Below are 15,030 nucleotides of genomic sequence, written 5' to 3'. Positions count from 1 at the left end.
TCCCCGTGGGTCGCCCCCTTCTCCGCCCCTCCCCGTTCTTGCGGCGGGGATCCCCCCCGTCCCACCGGGACTGCGGGATTCCCCCAAATCCCATGGGAAATGGGGGAGACCCGCCGGGGGATTCCCCCCGGCATGGAGGGGTTCCCCCAAATCCCCTAAAGCCGGGGGGGGGACGCCGGAAATGTTCTGGGGTCCCCTCAATTCCCCCCTGATCAAATGGGGCGGATCCTGGATTTGGAACACGATTGGGAATAGGATTGGGAATGGGGAGCGGGAACGGGGAATGGGAACGGGATGGGAAAAGGAATGGATTGGGAAGGGGAGGGGAACGGGAAGGGAATTCCCGGGATGGGAACAGGGGGATCACACTCCTCATTCCAGGAGCAGCGGGAATGGGGATTCCCCCCTCAGGAACAACCCGGGGGGGGTCCCAAGGACAGGGAAACCCCCCCAGTGCAAGCAGAAATCCCACCCCCAATTCCAGCGGGATCTTCCACATTTTCAGGGATAAAACTGAGCAGACAGGGAAATAATCCCCCCAAACCCTTCCCAAATTATTCTTTCCCCAATTTAATCGGATTTTGTTTTTTTTTCTCTTTAAATTTTTAATTGGATTCAAACACACCAAACTCACACAAAGAGGTGGAGGGGGGAGAGGTCATTCCTCCCTGGCTGGATTTGGGAATTCTGGGATGTGGAACAGGGCCAGCCTAGGGGGGGCAGCCCCAAAAGTACAGAAAAGGATGAGCCTGGATGAATCCCATGGGATTTTGGGAAGCCTGGTGGCACCTCCAGGCCGATTCCTGGGAAGGAATTTCAATCCCAAAGGATGGGGAAAAGGGAAGGGGGAAAGCCAGGATCAGCATTCCCGAGGATCCCAGCATTCCCCAGGGAGCTCAGCACCCCCACAGGGATCCCGGGAATGTCACCTCCCCTTCCCAAGGCTCCTGAGCCGGGATCAGGAAAGGGGAAAAGGGTCGGGAAAAGCAGGAATTTCCCTCCTCCAGGTGGATTTGGGGCTCCAGCATTCCAGGGGACAGTGGGAATGTCACCCGGAGCGTCTGGCACTGCTGTCCCCACCCCAGGACAGGCTTTTCCCACTCCTCCCTGAGGGATTTTCCCTCTTCCCAACGTTTCTGCCCCAATCCCAATGGAAACAGGACCAAGGATAGCCCCGGTCCCAAAGGAAATGGCACCAGGGACTGTGGGGATAGGCCAGTCCCGGAGGAAATGGGATCACAGGTATCCCGATCCCAACGAACCAGGAGCAGGGATTTCAGGGATATCCCAATCCCAAAGGAAATGGGAGCAGGGATTTCAGGGATACCCCAACGAACCAGGATCAGGGATTTCAGGGATATCCCAATCCCAAAGGAAATGGGAGCAGGGATTTCAGGGACAGTCCCAATCCCAAAGAACCAGGAGCAGGGATATCCCAAAGAAACCAGAGCAGGATTTCAGGGATACCCCAATCGCAGAGGAAATGGGAGCAGGGATATAACAAATCCCAAAGAACTGGGAGCAAGGATTTCAGGGATACCCCAACCCCAAAGAACCGGAAGCAGCGACACCCAAGGGCGATCCAGGGTCCGGAATCTCTTCGGGGTCTCACCCCAGGATCGTGTTCCACCTGGTGGCTCCAGAATTCCATGGAGGGAATGCCAAGGGAGCTGCTGGAGCTGCTCCGGGGAATTTCGGGAAGGAGACGGCGCCATCAGTCCGACCTCGAGCTGGCCCCAGGGCAGGCAGGGGCAGGACGGGCAGTGTGGGGCAGGGGGCTGTGGGGCGCCGCCGTGGGGCCGGTGCCCGGTCCGGGATCTATGGGGCCGGTGCCTGGTCCCAGATCTATGGGGCCGGGGCCCGGTCCCGGATCTATGGGGCCGGGCCGTGGGGCCGGTTCCCGGTCCCGGATCTATGGGGCCGGTGCCCAGTCCCGGATCTATGGGGCCGGTGCCCGGTCCCGGATCTATGGGGCAGTGCCGTGGGGCCGGTGCCCGGTCCCGGATCTATGGGGCAGTGCCGTGGGGCCGGTGCCCGGTCCGGGATCTACGGGGCCGGTCCCGGATCTACGGGGCCGGGCCGTGGGGCCGGTGCCCGGTCCCGGATCTATGGGGCCGGTGCCTGGTCCCGGATCTATGGGGCAGTGCCGTGGGGCCGGTGCCCGGTCCGGGATCTACGGGGCCGGTCCCGGATCTACGGGGCGCCGCCGTGGGGCGCGTGGCGCTGGTTGAGCGGGTTCTCGGGCGCGCGCAGCCACTCCTTGCGCAGCAGCTGGCGCAGCTGGCTCAGCCGCAGGTTGGGGTGCTCCCGCCGCAGCCGCGGCAGCTGCAGCTCCTCGAAGGCGGCGAAGGCGGCGCGGAGCCGGCGCTCGGGATGGCGCTCCAGGGGCTGGGACACGCTGGGGACGGGACACGTCAGGGACACGTCAGGGACACGTCAGGGACACGTCAGGGACAGCACAGGGACAGGGACAGGGACACGTCAGGGACAGCACAGGGACACGTCAGGGACACGTCAGGGACAGCACAGGGACAGGGACAGGGACACGTCAGGGACACGTCAGGGACAGCACAGGGACACGTCAGGGACACGTCAGGGACACGTCAGGGACAGGGGACGGGACACATCAGGGACAGCACAGGGACGGGGACACGTCAGGGACAGCACAGGGACACGTCAGGGACAGCACAAGGACGGGGGACGGGGACACGTCGGGGGGACAGGGAGGGACATGGGGACGTGGCCCCAAGGGGACAGCAAGAGGGAGGGACACAGTCGCAGAGGAAACGGCCCCGATCCCAGGGAAGTGGCCCCACGGATTCCAGGGACACCCCAATCCCACAGAAATCCCCCCACGGATTCCAGGGACACCCCAATCCCACAGGATTTCCCAGATCCCACAGGAACACCCCATCCCATCGCCTGCCTGCAATCCCAGGACCCATCACTGCTCCCCAAACCCCTAAATCCCGGATTTCCCGCCGGGATCCCAACCCCCGGCAGGTTTCGGGCCCCTCCATGTGGGATCTGGGGGGAATTCGGGGGGATTCGGGGGGATTTGGGGGTACCTGAGGGCGGCGATGGCGTCCTCGATGCTGCGCGCCTCCACAGCGCCCTCCTCAGGCAGCCGCCGGTTCAGGTTCTCCTCCAGCGGCAGCTCCAGGTGGGATTTCTCCTTCTCCACTGCCGGGAAAAACCGGGAATGCTGAGGAATTTCTTTGGAAAAATCAATTATCCCTCTGGAAAACCCCCGGTCTGCTTTAAAAATACCGCGGGGAAGTTAATTCTCTCCTTCTAAAACGCTCAATTTTTTCTCTGAAAAATCTCAAAATTTCCTCTAAAAAACTCAATTTTTCCTCTAAAAAACCCTCCATTTTTTGTGTTAAAAACCTCCATTTTTTTATCTGAAAAAAACTCAATTTTTCCTCTGGAATTTTCCCTCTAAAAAAACCGCATTTTTTCCTCTAAAAAACCTCATTTTTTCCTCTAAAAAAACTTCAATTTTTCCTCTAAAAAAAACCCAGTTTTTCTCTGGAAATTTCCCTCTAAAAAACTCCAGCTTTTCCCTATGAAAAATCCTTTTTTTTTTTTGTTTTTCAATTGGAAAACTCAATTTTTCCTATAAAAAAATAAAAAATTCAAATAAAAAATCAGTTTTTCCTCTGTAAAAAGAAAACGTGGGACTGGGACTCGGAAATGTGGGACTCGGGAGGACGTGGACAAGGAAAATCAAGAAGCTGAGGAGAACAGATCACAGAATTCCACGGAATTCCACGGCTGGAAAAGCCCTTTGGGATCAAACCCAACGCCAAAGCTCACCCCAAAGTACTACATCCATTCTTTTTGGGAAGGTTTTTTTGGGATAATCCAAGGGAATTCCCAAACCTGCTTCCGTGCTCTCCCTCTGCTCCTTGCGGACGTTCTCCTCGATCTGGGCGCGGGTGATTTTCCCGGCGTTTCCCTGCCTGGAAGTTTTCCCTTTGAGTTTGGAGTCCTCCTCCTCCAGCAGCCGCTGCAGCTCCTTGCGGCGCTCCAGCTGCTCCAGGCGCCGCTTCTCCCGCTCCTCCTGGGCACGGAACACCGGGATCGCGCCGGCCCGCGGACGGGAACGCGCCCCGGGACCGGTTAGCCGGGAACGGGACGGGGCCGAGCCGGGGGAGAGAGCTTGGGAAGGGCTGGGACCCAGGGATGTGGGTGGAGGGGGGATTCATGGAGGGATTCATGGATGGAGGGATGGATTCATGGATGGATCCATGGATGGATCCATGGAGGGATTTATGGATCCATGGATGGATTCATGCATGGGTTTATGGATGGATGCAGCCATGAATGGATTTATGGATGGATTCATGGATGGATTCATGGATAGAGGGATGGATTCATGGATGGATGGAGCCATGAATGGATTCATGGATGGACTCATGGATGGAGGGATGGATTAATGGTTGGATTAATGGATGGATTAATGGATGGATTAATGGACGGATTAATGGATGGATGGAGCCATGAATGGATTCATGAATGGAGGGATGGATTAATGGATGGATTAATGGATGGAGGGATGGATTAATGGATGGATGGAGCCATGAATGGATTTATGGATGGATTCATGGATGGATGGATTCATGGATGTCCTTCCTCTCATCCCCAGGGCTTTCCCTCCTCTCCCTCACCTGCTTCCTCCCCCTCTCTCCCCAAGGCTGTTCCTCCTCCCTTTCCCAAACCTTCTCCCCCACATTCCCAAACGTTCTCCCCCTCATTCCCAAACCTTCTCCCCTCCCTGCTCCCGGGATTTGGGGCTCCCCACCTTCCTCTGCTCCTTCCTCAGGACGTGTTTGTCCTCGTCCTTCCAGAGCTCATCCTCCAGCTCCTGCTGCCGCCGCGCCTCCGCCGCCGCCTTGGCCTCGGCCCTGCGGGCGCGCGCCGCCGCCGACTTGCTGTTCTCCCCCTGGAATTTCTTGGGCATCCCTCAAAGCCCCTGGGAAACCGGGAAAAATCGGGGTTCCTCACGGGGCTGGGTGACCTTTGGGGTTGGGTTTTTATGGGGTAAGCTGGGATTGAGGTTTGAGGCCAGGCAGGCAGAGTTGGGGGTTTGCATCCTTGGATGGGGGTTAAAACTTTCCAAGGTTCCCTTCCTGTGCTTCCCTCAGGAATTCTCCAGCCCCTTCCCAAAAATTCTCCAGCCTCTTCTCAGTGATTCTCCAGCCCTTTCCCAGATTTTGGGGATTTGAAGGGGGTGGGAAAAGTCCCCAAACCCGAGGGAAAAAATATCAACTGGGATCATCTCCCCTGGTATATCCCAGATTTATCCCAACCTCAGATCAGGATAAACCTGGGATAAATTTCCCAGATCCTGCCTGATCCCAAATCTGCTCCCTCCAGGCCAAACTCCAGCCTCCCACCCCACGGAAAAAGCACCTGGAAATAAAAATAATAATAATAATAAAAAAAACGAGCCAGGGAAAAATGGGATTGATCCAGGGGAGCCATAGGGAGGGGAGAAACTCCTTTAATTTGGATAAACAGCCCCAAAAATGGGCTGGGATTGTTATCCAGAGTGGGAAACGTCAAATCCAAGGAAAAGGGGAGCTTTAACACCAACCAAACAGGGGGGAAATAGCAGATTTGGGAGCTGTGGGGTGGAATATTTGATTTTAATTTAGATAATTATTAATTCAATTAAAAAGGGCAGCACAGGGCTGCTCCATTCCGGAGGTTTGCCCAGCCTGGGACGGATCCAATGGATTCTCCTGCCTGGAACATCCTCGAAGCCATCCCAAAATCGCTTTTCCCGCATCGGGACCTTTCCTAAAATCCCTTTTTCCGCCCTCCGAGCCTCCCCACGAGCGGGACCGGGGCAGGGCCTCACCGGAGGGGCGGCAAAAAGGGACCCTCGTGCCCGGCCCTGCCCACCCCCCGGTTCTCCCCGGTTCTCCCGCTCCCTCCGGTGCCGTCCCGCTCCCTCCGGTGCCGTCCCGGGCCCGTCCCGGGCCAGTCCCGCTCCTTCGGCCGCGAACCGGCCCCGCTCCTACCGGGCCCCGCCGCCCCGGCCGTCCCGCGCTTTGTGCGTCATCACCGCGCGCCGACGCCGCCACCGCCCCGGCGGCAGGGCGCGCCGCCGCCATGTTTGTTGAGGGCACGGATTTGCTGCTTCTGTGCGGGAGCGGCGGCGGAAGGAGCGGCGGGAGCGGCGAGATGGGCGGGGAGCCCCTCTCAGGGCGGCGCCGTGTTAAAAATCCGCGGGGAGCTCGCGCAACGCCCGCCGGCGGCGGAGGCGATGCCCGCTTCAAAGATGGCGGCGCTCCGAGCGGCTCCTGAGGGAGTGGGCGGGGCTTAAAGGGTGCGGCCATTGCCATTGTCACCTGGGAGGGCGGGGCTTGGCGGGGTGTGGCCATTGCCATTGTCACCTGTGTGGGCGGGGCTTGGCGGGGTGTGGCCATTGCCATTGTCACCTGTGTGAGCGGGGCTTGGTGGGGTGTGGCCATTGCCATTGTCACCTGTGTGGGCGGGGCTTGGCGGGGTGTGGCCATTGCCATTGTCACCTGTGTGGGCGGGGCTTAAAGGGTGCGGCCATTGCCATTGTCACCTGTGTGGGCGGGGCTTAGCGGGGTGTGACCATTGCCATTGTCACCTGTCTGAGCGGGGCTTGGTGGGGTGTGGCCATTGCCATTGTCACCTGTCTGAGCGGGGCTTAAAGGGTGTGGTCATTGCCATTGTCACCTGTCTGAGCGGGGCTTAAAGGGTGTGGTCATTGCCATTGTCACCTGTGTGAGTGGGGCTTGGCGGGGTGTGGCCATTGCCATTGTCACCTGTGTGAGCGGGGCTTGGTGGGGTGTGGCCATTGCCATTGTCACCCGGGTGGGCGGGGCTCACCAGGGCAGGTCTGGATTCCCAAATTCCCCCCACCCCTGTCCCTGAACCCTCCAGCATTCCAGCAGTGTCACCTGAGGGACAGCGGCCGTGTCCCCCCAAGTCCCTTCCCTGTCCCCTCCCTGTCCCCCCAAGGACCGGCCCTGTTCAGGATCAGCAGCTCCTTTATTGGGGCCAGCACGGTGTCCCCATCCCGCTGTCCCCTATACGTCGCTCTCGGTGACAGTGCCACCCTTGGCGGTGTCACTCGGGGCTGTCCCTTCCCCGTCCGGCCTCTCCAGCAGCACCTGGGTCACCGTGGCCTTGTCCCCGGCACTGCTGTCACCCTTGGGGACACCGGCAGGCGCGGCCCTGATGATGTCCCACCACAGCACGCCCTGGGGACAGCGGGCTGGCCCTGCTGGGAGGGGAACGGTGACACAGGGGGTGACACAGGGGGTGACACAGGGGGTGACAGGGCCATCCCCCCGCTCACCTGGCAGCAGGCTGAGCAGGGCTCCTGTCCCCACGGTCCCCAGTGTCCCCAAGGCGCCGTAGTACAGGTAGGACACAGAGTAGAAGTCACCCAGGATGGCCGGGCTGTGACAGGGGACAGCACGGTGTCACCGCACGCAGGGACACACGGTGACATCACAGCCGGCAGGGACAGGGGTGTGACATCACAGGGGACAGTGATGTGATGTCACAAACAGCAGGGACAGGGGTGTGACATCACAAGGGACCGTGACAGGAACATGCCACCCCAGGGGACAGAGACAGGGATGTGACATCACAGGGGACAGCGACAAGGACGCGACATCACAGGGGACAGGAGCACGCCCCTGCTGTCCCCAGCCCCGCTCACCGCAGCGGCTCCGGGGGTGGCGCAGGCAGGGCGGTGGCGCCGGTGGCGTTGGTGACACCGGTGACGTTGCGGGGCGGGCACAGCGTCCCCCAGGTGGGCAGCACCCCCATGGTGGCCGCGCTGGGCGGGTACAGGGTGGCACCCACGGCCACCCACAGGGACAGCGCCAGCCCCACGGCCAGGCCCCCCAGCACCCCCTGTGACAGGGACAGGGACAGAGGGGTCAGCAGGGCCTGGGGGTGATGTGGAGACCCCCCCAAAAATCCCAAATATTCCGTGTTGAATGGCAGAACCCCCGCTGCACCAAAATCCCACTCCCCTAAATCCCCCTAACTCCCAACCCCCAAACTCCCCAATTCCCCAAATCCCCAAAATCCCCAAACCATGTAAACCATCCCCATTCTGTCCCCAAACCCCAAACCCCAGACCCCAAACTCCTCAAATTCCAAACCCCAAACGTCTCAAACTCCTCAAACACCAAACCCCAAACCCCGTAAACCTCAAAGCCCAAACCCCTCAAACCCCAAACCCCAGACCCCAGACCCCAAAGCCCAGACCCCAAACCCCAAACTCCTCAAATTCCAAACCCCAAACTCCTCAAACACCAAACCCCAAACCCCTCAAACCTCAAAGCCCAAACCCCTCAAACCTCAAAGCCCAAACCCCTCAAACCCCAAACCCCAGAGCCCAGAGCCCAGACTCCAGACCCCAGACTCCAGACCCCAGACCCCAGACTCCAGACCCCGAACTCACGGCGGTGCCGCAGCGGGGCAGGAACATCCCCAGCACGAAGGCTCCCAGCAGGGGCCCGCTGATCACCCCCATCACCGTGAAGGAGCCCTTTGGGGTTTTTTTGGGGGTTTTTTGGGGTCTGGGTGAGCCTGGCACTGCCCCAACCCCTTCATCCTCGAGGGCTCTCCGGGTGCCACCAGAGCGTGGCCGTGTCCCCGTGGTGTCCCCGCTTGGATGGGCACTGCCAGCCCACGGTGGGGGTTTGGGGTGGGGTTTGGGGTTTTTTATGGAGGGGGAGAAGGTAAAGAGGGTTTGGGGTCAAGGGGGGGCCTGGCACTGCCCCAACCCTTTCATCCTCGAGGGCTTTCCAGGTGCCACCAGAGCGTGGCCATGTCCCCACGGTGTCCCCATGGTGTCCCCGCTCGGGTGGGCACTGACAGCCGGGGGGGGGGTGTTTGGGAGGTTTTGGGGGTTTTTTTTGGGGGGAGAGAAGGTAAAGAGGGTTTGGGGTCAAGGGAGGGTCTGGCACTGCCCCAGCCCCTCCTCCTCGGGGGCTCTCCGGGTGCCACCAGAGTGTGGCAATGTCCCCACAGTGTCCCCGCTCGGGTGGGCACTGACAGCGGGTGGGTTTTGGGGGTTTTGGGGGGGATTTGGGGGGTTTTGGGTTTTTTGGGGTCTCGGGGGGCTCTCACCTGCAGGACGCCCCCCCCCAGCAGCGAGGACAGAGCGGCCACGGTGATGCACGAGGTGCCGAAGGTGAGAGCTGCGGGAATGTGGGATGGGATTGATGGGATTGGGGTTTATGGGATTGATGGGATGGGATGGGATGGGATCGGTGGGATGGGATTGATGGGATGGGATTGATGGGATGGAATTGATGGGATGGGATGGGATGGGATGGGATGGGATGGGATGGGATGGGATGGGATGGGATGGGATGGGATGGGATGGGATGGGACGGCGCAGCTTGGCACACCCCGGGTGGGGGTGACCCTTCCCTGTGGGGTAACCTGTCCCTGCGGGGTGACCCACCCCAGGCAGGGGTGGCCCGTCCGTGTCCCCGCGCTCTGTCCCCGTGCTGTGGCACTCACAGAGCCCCTTGGAGATCAGCGTCAGCTTCCTGGGGGACAGCGCCGGCAGCCGCGGCCGCACCAGGTCCTCCACGGTGACGGCGGCCATGGCGTTGATGGAGGTGGAGGCCGTGCTGGGCGCGAGGTGGCCCCGTCACCCCGGGGGGACAGGGGGTGACACCCCCACCCGTGTCCCCGTCACCCCGGGGGGACAGCGGGGTGACACCCCCACCCGTGTCCCCGTCACCCCGGGGGGACAGCGGGGTGACACCCCCACCCGTGTCCCCGTCACCCCGGGGACCCCCCTCACCTGAGCGTGCCGCTGTAGGCGCAGGCCAGGAACAGCCCCGGCACCCCCGGCGTGCTCCCGAAAATGTCCAGCACCAGGTAGGGCATGTACTGCGGGACAGGGGTAAGGACAGGACCCCAAAACTCCCTGGGAGCCCCCAAATTCACACCCCACTGCTTCAGGGCATGCTGGAAAGGATCTGAACCCCAAAACCCCCTGGGACGGCGGGGTGGGGGTCCCGGGGGCCGTACCTGGTCGGGGGCGGCGATGGCCCCGGCCAGCAGCGGGTCACAGTGGCGATAGAGCGCGAACATGACGAGCCCGCAGGCCACGGCGCTGGCCACGATGCAGAACAGCCCCGCCTGATTGACCAGCAGCGCCCTGCGGGCACGGCCAGGGTCCTGCCAGGGCACCGCAGCCCTGCCAGGACCTGCCGGGGGCCGGGGGCACACGGGGGGGCTCAGACAGTGCGGGAGTGTCGGGTCCTGGCAGGGGTGTCAGGGGAATTCAACTCCATAAAGGGGTGCAAGGTCCTGGCAGGAGTGTCAGGTGAATTCAGCTCCATAAAGGGTGCAAAGTCCTGGCAGGGGTATCAGGGAATTCAGGGTTCATTAAGGAGTGCAAGGTCCTGGTAGGGTCTGGGCAGGGCTGTCGGGTCAAGTCAAGGTCCAGAAAACGGTGCAGGGTCCTTGCAGGGTCCTTGCAGGGGTTTCGGGTGAATTCAGGGTCCGTAAGGGGGTGCAGGGGCTGTGTCAGGTCCTGGCAGGGCACTGCCCCCACACAGCGGCCCAGGCAGGGGACAAACGCCCCGCTGAGAGCATCCTCTCCCCTCTGCGACCCCCAGCGCGGGATCCGGGGAGTTCCCGGGGATCCGGGGGAGTTCCGGGGAGTTCCCGGGGATCCCGGGGATCCCGGGGGCTCCGGACTCACATCTTGGCCTCCCTCTCGCTCCTGCAGGCCACGTAGCGCTGCACCTGCGCCTGGTTGACGCCGTACATGGAGAGCCAGAGCAGCGTCCCGCCCAGCACGAACGTCCACACCGTGTAGCGGCTCCGCGGGTCCGGGCTGAAGCTGGGCACGGCCCGGGGCTCCGGTCAGGGGGGCACGGCACGGCAGCGACCCCACAGATCCGGGGAAGGGCGGGGAGGGGCTGGGAGTGACCCCAGAACTCAGGAGAGGGGGTGAGAGGGGCTGGGAGTGACCCCCCAGCACGCCGGGGCAGGGGGAGCGGGGTCCGCGGGGTTTGGGGGTACCCACTCGGCGAAGTTGAGCCTGGAGCCGTTGGCGGCGATGCTCAGCACCTCGGCGGGACCCCCGACCAGCAGCGCCCCGCGGACGGCAATAGCGACAAAACCGGCGAGCATCACGAGCACCTGGAACACGTCGGTCCAGATGACAGCCTTCATCCCGCCCTGCGGCACAGCGAGCCGGGGCTGAGCGCCGGGGACACCCGGGGACACCCCCGGGATACCCCCGGGACCCCCCGGCACACCCCGCGATCCCCCAGGACATCCGGGACACCCCAGAACAAGCCGGGACACCCCGGGAGACCCCCCAGGAGACCCACGAGACACCCCCCCCCCCCAGCCCCCCGTGCTCACTATGGTGGTGTAGAAGGTGCAGATGACCCCCGTGGACAGCAGCGAGGCCCAGATGTCCAGCCCGGTCACTGGAGGAGAAGGGAAAGCGCTGGAGGGGGGGAATTGTCACCTGGGGAGGGGGACACAGGGACGGGGAGCGACCCCACGACCCCACACCTTGGTTTAGGATCAGGGCGGGCGCGTAGATGACGATCCCAGTGTAGAGCATCTGCGGGAAGAGGGGGGCTCAGCGCCCCGGCCCCTCGCAGGGGCGAGAGCGCGGCTCTCTCCGCAAACAGCGCTCCCGCCGCGCCGCGCTCGCTCGGAGCCAGCCAAAACACCGGCCCGGGGCCGAGGGCGCTTCCCTGGGGCTCCGGGCAGCGCCGCTGCCAGCCCCGCGCGGTCCCCGCGCTGTCCCCGCCGCACACGCACCGTGGCCACCACGTACTGCACGGTCCCGCAGAGCCGCACGCTCCGGCTGAAGCGGCGCTCCAGGTACTGCGACAAGGACAGGAGCCGGGAGTGACCCCAGGGGGGCTGCAGGGACCCCCAGAACCACGGGCAGGGCGAGCAGGGCCCCGCGGGGTGAGGAGGGGACACAGTGACCCCCCCCCCCAGAACCCCGGGGAAGGGGGTGAGAGGGGCTGGGAGAGACCCCACAACACCCAGGGCACGGGGAGCGGGGTTCCTCGGGGTTTGGGGGGCACACAGTGACCCCCCCAGCACCCCGGGGCAGGGGGAGCGGAGTCCGCACCCCGCGGGGCTGGGGGGGGGTCTCACTCCGCGGCGATGTACCCCGGCGAGACTCCCATCCATGTCCCCGTGTCCCACCCCGTGTCCCCCCGTGTCCCCCCCGTGTCCCCCCCGTGTCCCACCGTGTCCCCCCCGTGTCCCACCCTGTGTCCCCCCAGTGTCCACCCCGTGTCCCCCCCGTGTCCCCCCCGTGTCCTACCGTGTCCCCCCCGTGTCCCACTGTGTCCCCCCCGTGTCCCACCCCGTGTCCCCCTCGTGTCCCACCCCGTGTCCCCCCCATGTCCCACCCCGTGTCCCCCCGTGTCCCACCGTGTCCCCCCCGTGTCCCACCCTGTGTCCCCCCAGTGTCCACCCCGTGTCCCCCCGTGTCCCCCCCGTGTCCCCCCGTGTCTCCCCCGTGTCCCACCCCGTGTCCCCCCCGTGTCCCCACCGTGTCCCACCCCGTGTCCCCCCCGTGTCCCCCCCGTGTCCCCCCGTGTCCCACCGTGTCCCCCCCGTGTCCCCCCGTGTCCCCCCCGTGTCCCCCCCGTGTCCCTCCCGTGTCCCCCCCGTGTCCCCCCCGTGTCCCCCCCGTGTCCCACCCCGTGTCCCCCCCGTGTCCCCCCCGTGTCCCCCCGTGTCCCACCGTGTCCCCACCGTGTCCCCCCCGTGTCCCCCCCGTGTCCCACCCCGTGTCCCCCCGCGCCCACCTCGTAGGTGCTGGTGAGCCCCAGGCGGTAGAAGACGGGCAGGAAGAGCTGCGCGGTGAGCGCGCTGTTGATGAGCTGCGCCAGACACATCCAGAGGAATTTGGCTCCGTAGCGGAACGCCTCGGCCGGCACCCCCAGCACCTGGATGGCCGACATGAAGCTGGCCGACAGCGACAGCCCCACGGGCAGCGCCGACATCCGCCGGCCGCCCGTGAAAAAATCCTCCGAGGTCTTCTGGCCTCCCTTGGCCAGCCCGTGGAAGAGCCCGATGCCCGTGGAGATCAGCAGCATCAGCGCGAAGACTCCGTAGTCCCACGGGCTGAAGGTGAGGTCCCGCACGTCCTGGGATCCCTGCGGAGCTGGCATGGTCGTTTTAGGGCGGGGGGACCCCAAATGGGGCACCTGCAGAGGGTGGGGACGCGGGGACTCGGCGCGGGGTTAGGCCGGGTCTCGGCGGCAGCGGCGCATCCGAGGAGGGAGGCTGGAGGGAGAGAGAATTCCTGGGAATGGGCGCGCCCAGAGGAAAGCAGGAGCGGGGAGAGGGATTTTGTGCCCCACACCGTGCCCTCTGTGCCCTTCCCAGGCAGGGGCTGTGCCAAGGGGTGCAAAAGGGCAGAGTCCGAGGAGGAACAGGCAGAATTTGGCGGGGGAATTGCCCCGATCCCTCCCCGGGTCCGGTTGCTCCGGCCACCGGCTCCAGGGAGGCGTCGGCCCCCAAAGGGACGCGGCCGGGAGGGAGCGACCCCTCCCCAAAGCAGCACAAACAAGGAGGGGCATAGAACCTCCGGCGGAGCCAAATTTATCTCCAGCCGAGGGGAAAAAACAACAAACCCGAAGGAAACCTTTACCCCAGAAGGAGCAGGTTGTTTGCCGGCGGAGCGAGACGGACCGGCTGGACCGAGCCCGAGGAACCGAGCGGGGGCTGCCCGGGGGTCCCCGGGGCGGGGTCCCCGCCGCGTCCCCGGAGGTGTCGAGGGCCTGGCCGTGCCTCGAGCTGCTCCAGTCGCTGGGAGGAAGGTTCAGGGCGTCGGGGAGGGAGCCTCGGCGGGGAGGATGGAGCAGTCGGCGGCCGCGGCCGTAACCCCTTCCCTCCCGCTCCGGACCCCGGCGCTGAGCCCCGGCGGCGCGGCGGTGGCGGGGCAGGACGGTGGTTCCCGGAGGGATACGTGGCACCGGGCGTGGGGCTGGTCCCGCTTCCTCATTCCCGGCCACCAACACCACCTTGTCCCGCCCGGGCCCGGACAGGTTTGGGGATTTCCACGTTCTTGCCCCAAACCGCGCGGGTGAGGTTGGGGCTGGGACAGGGGAACAGCCCTGAGGTGGGGACAGAGCTGCTGTGCGAGCAGTGAGGCCTCTGATGTGTCACCGACCCCTCCGAGGTGCCACCACGGGGCCACAGTCCCCTCCAGGGTGTCAACACGGGGGTACAGTCCCCTCCAATGTGTGCATGGAGGAAACTGTCCCCTCCGAGGTGTCACTGCAAGGTCACTGTCCCCTACGCAGCATCACCACGAGGTCACTGTCCCCTCCAGGTCATTACCATGGAGGCATTGTCCCCTCCCAGGTGTCACCACGAAGGCCCCGTCCCCTCTGATCCATCACCTCGAGGTCTCCGTCCCCTCCCAGGTCACCACGGGTCCCTGTCCCTGCCTCCAGCCCTGGTGGTGGCATTGTCCTCACCGCCTGTGAGGGGACAAGGCAGGGCAGGACCCCTTGTCCTCCTCGCTGAGCGAGGTTGGAGCAGCTCCAGGGGAAAAAACAACGAGTTTGGACCACATCCGCCGGGCGGGGACGTGCCACGCCACACGGGCGCACACCCAGCCCCGCGGTGGCACCTGGGCAGGACCGGGGCCAGGAGGGGCTCTGGGGGTGGCAGCAATGGGGGGTAGGGGGGCTGGCAGCACCCTGGCTGAGGTGGCCTGGCAGAACATCCCCTGTCCCTGTGGTACCCACGGTGCCAGCCCCGGGGGTGCCCAGAGGGGTCCCCGGGGTGCCAAGAGAGGTCCCCGGGGTGCACAGAGGTCCCCGGGGGTGCCCAGAGGGGCTCTCCGGGGTGCCCAGGTTTTCAGCCCTTCACCCTCCCGACACCTCCTGGCTGTGCCCTGGGGTGTCGCGTTCTGTCCCCCCTGCCCTGCCAGGAAACCGCACGCCCCGGACGCCCCGGGCAGGAAGGAAGTCGCCCGGGGATTTTTTATCTCTCCTT

The 15,030-nt window shown here is 63.9% G+C and overlaps 2 protein-coding genes across 6 annotated transcripts; both read right to left on the bottom strand.

Moving 5' to 3' along the window:
- Positions 1–2,055: 2,055 nt before the first annotated feature.
- Positions 2,056–6,163, bottom strand: CCDC124 (coiled-coil domain containing 124). Of its 2 annotated transcripts, none has more exons than XM_077788890.2 (5): positions 6,033–6,163; positions 4,808–4,978; positions 3,886–4,066; positions 3,069–3,183; positions 2,056–2,398 (listed from the first exon to the last, which is right to left on the bottom strand). In XM_077788890.2, exons 2-5 carry the CDS (start codon positions 4,964–4,966, stop codon positions 2,194–2,196), a joined length of 660 nt encoding a protein of 219 aa, XP_077645016.1. In that variant the 5' UTR covers positions 4,967–4,978; positions 6,033–6,163; the 3' UTR covers positions 2,056–2,193. The 2 variants fall into 2 exon arrangements, with proteins under 2 accessions (XP_077645016.1, XP_085418384.1); XM_085562258.1 differs by lacking the exon at positions 6,033–6,163 and adding an exon at positions 5,870–5,954.
- An 853-nt stretch (positions 6,164–7,016) lies between these two features.
- On the bottom strand, positions 7,017–14,512 carry SLC5A5 (solute carrier family 5 member 5). 4 transcript variants are annotated; one of them, XM_085562256.1, is made up of 15 exons: positions 13,676–14,505; positions 12,828–13,308; positions 11,818–11,883; positions 11,563–11,614; positions 11,407–11,474; positions 11,063–11,217; positions 10,736–10,876; positions 10,057–10,186; positions 9,827–9,915; positions 9,538–9,650; positions 9,139–9,209; positions 8,468–8,554; positions 7,715–7,911; positions 7,346–7,449; positions 7,017–7,270 (listed from the first exon to the last, which is right to left on the bottom strand). In XM_085562256.1, the coding sequence occupies exons 2-15, from the start codon at positions 13,191–13,193 to the stop codon at positions 7,074–7,076; spliced, it is 1,836 nt and encodes a 611-aa protein (XP_085418382.1). In that variant the 5' UTR covers positions 13,194–13,308; positions 13,676–14,505; the 3' UTR covers positions 7,017–7,073. The 4 variants fall into 4 exon arrangements, with proteins under 4 accessions (XP_085418382.1, XP_085418383.1, XP_085418381.1 ...); XM_085562257.1 differs by having other exon boundaries at positions 7,017–7,267; XM_085562255.1 differs by having other exon boundaries at positions 7,017–7,449; positions 11,063–11,178; positions 13,676–14,512.
- Between the last annotated feature and the right edge of the window lie 518 nt (positions 14,513–15,030).

The sequence above is a fragment of the Lonchura striata genome, chromosome 28 (genome assembly GCF_050655825.1).
Source record: "Lonchura striata isolate lonStrDom1 chromosome 28, ASM5065582v1, whole genome shotgun sequence".
NCBI lineage: Eukaryota > Metazoa > Chordata > Aves > Passeriformes > Estrildidae > Lonchura > Lonchura striata.
The sequence above is the reverse complement of the archived record's forward strand: the minus strand, read 5'-3'. Positions and strand labels throughout refer to the sequence as shown.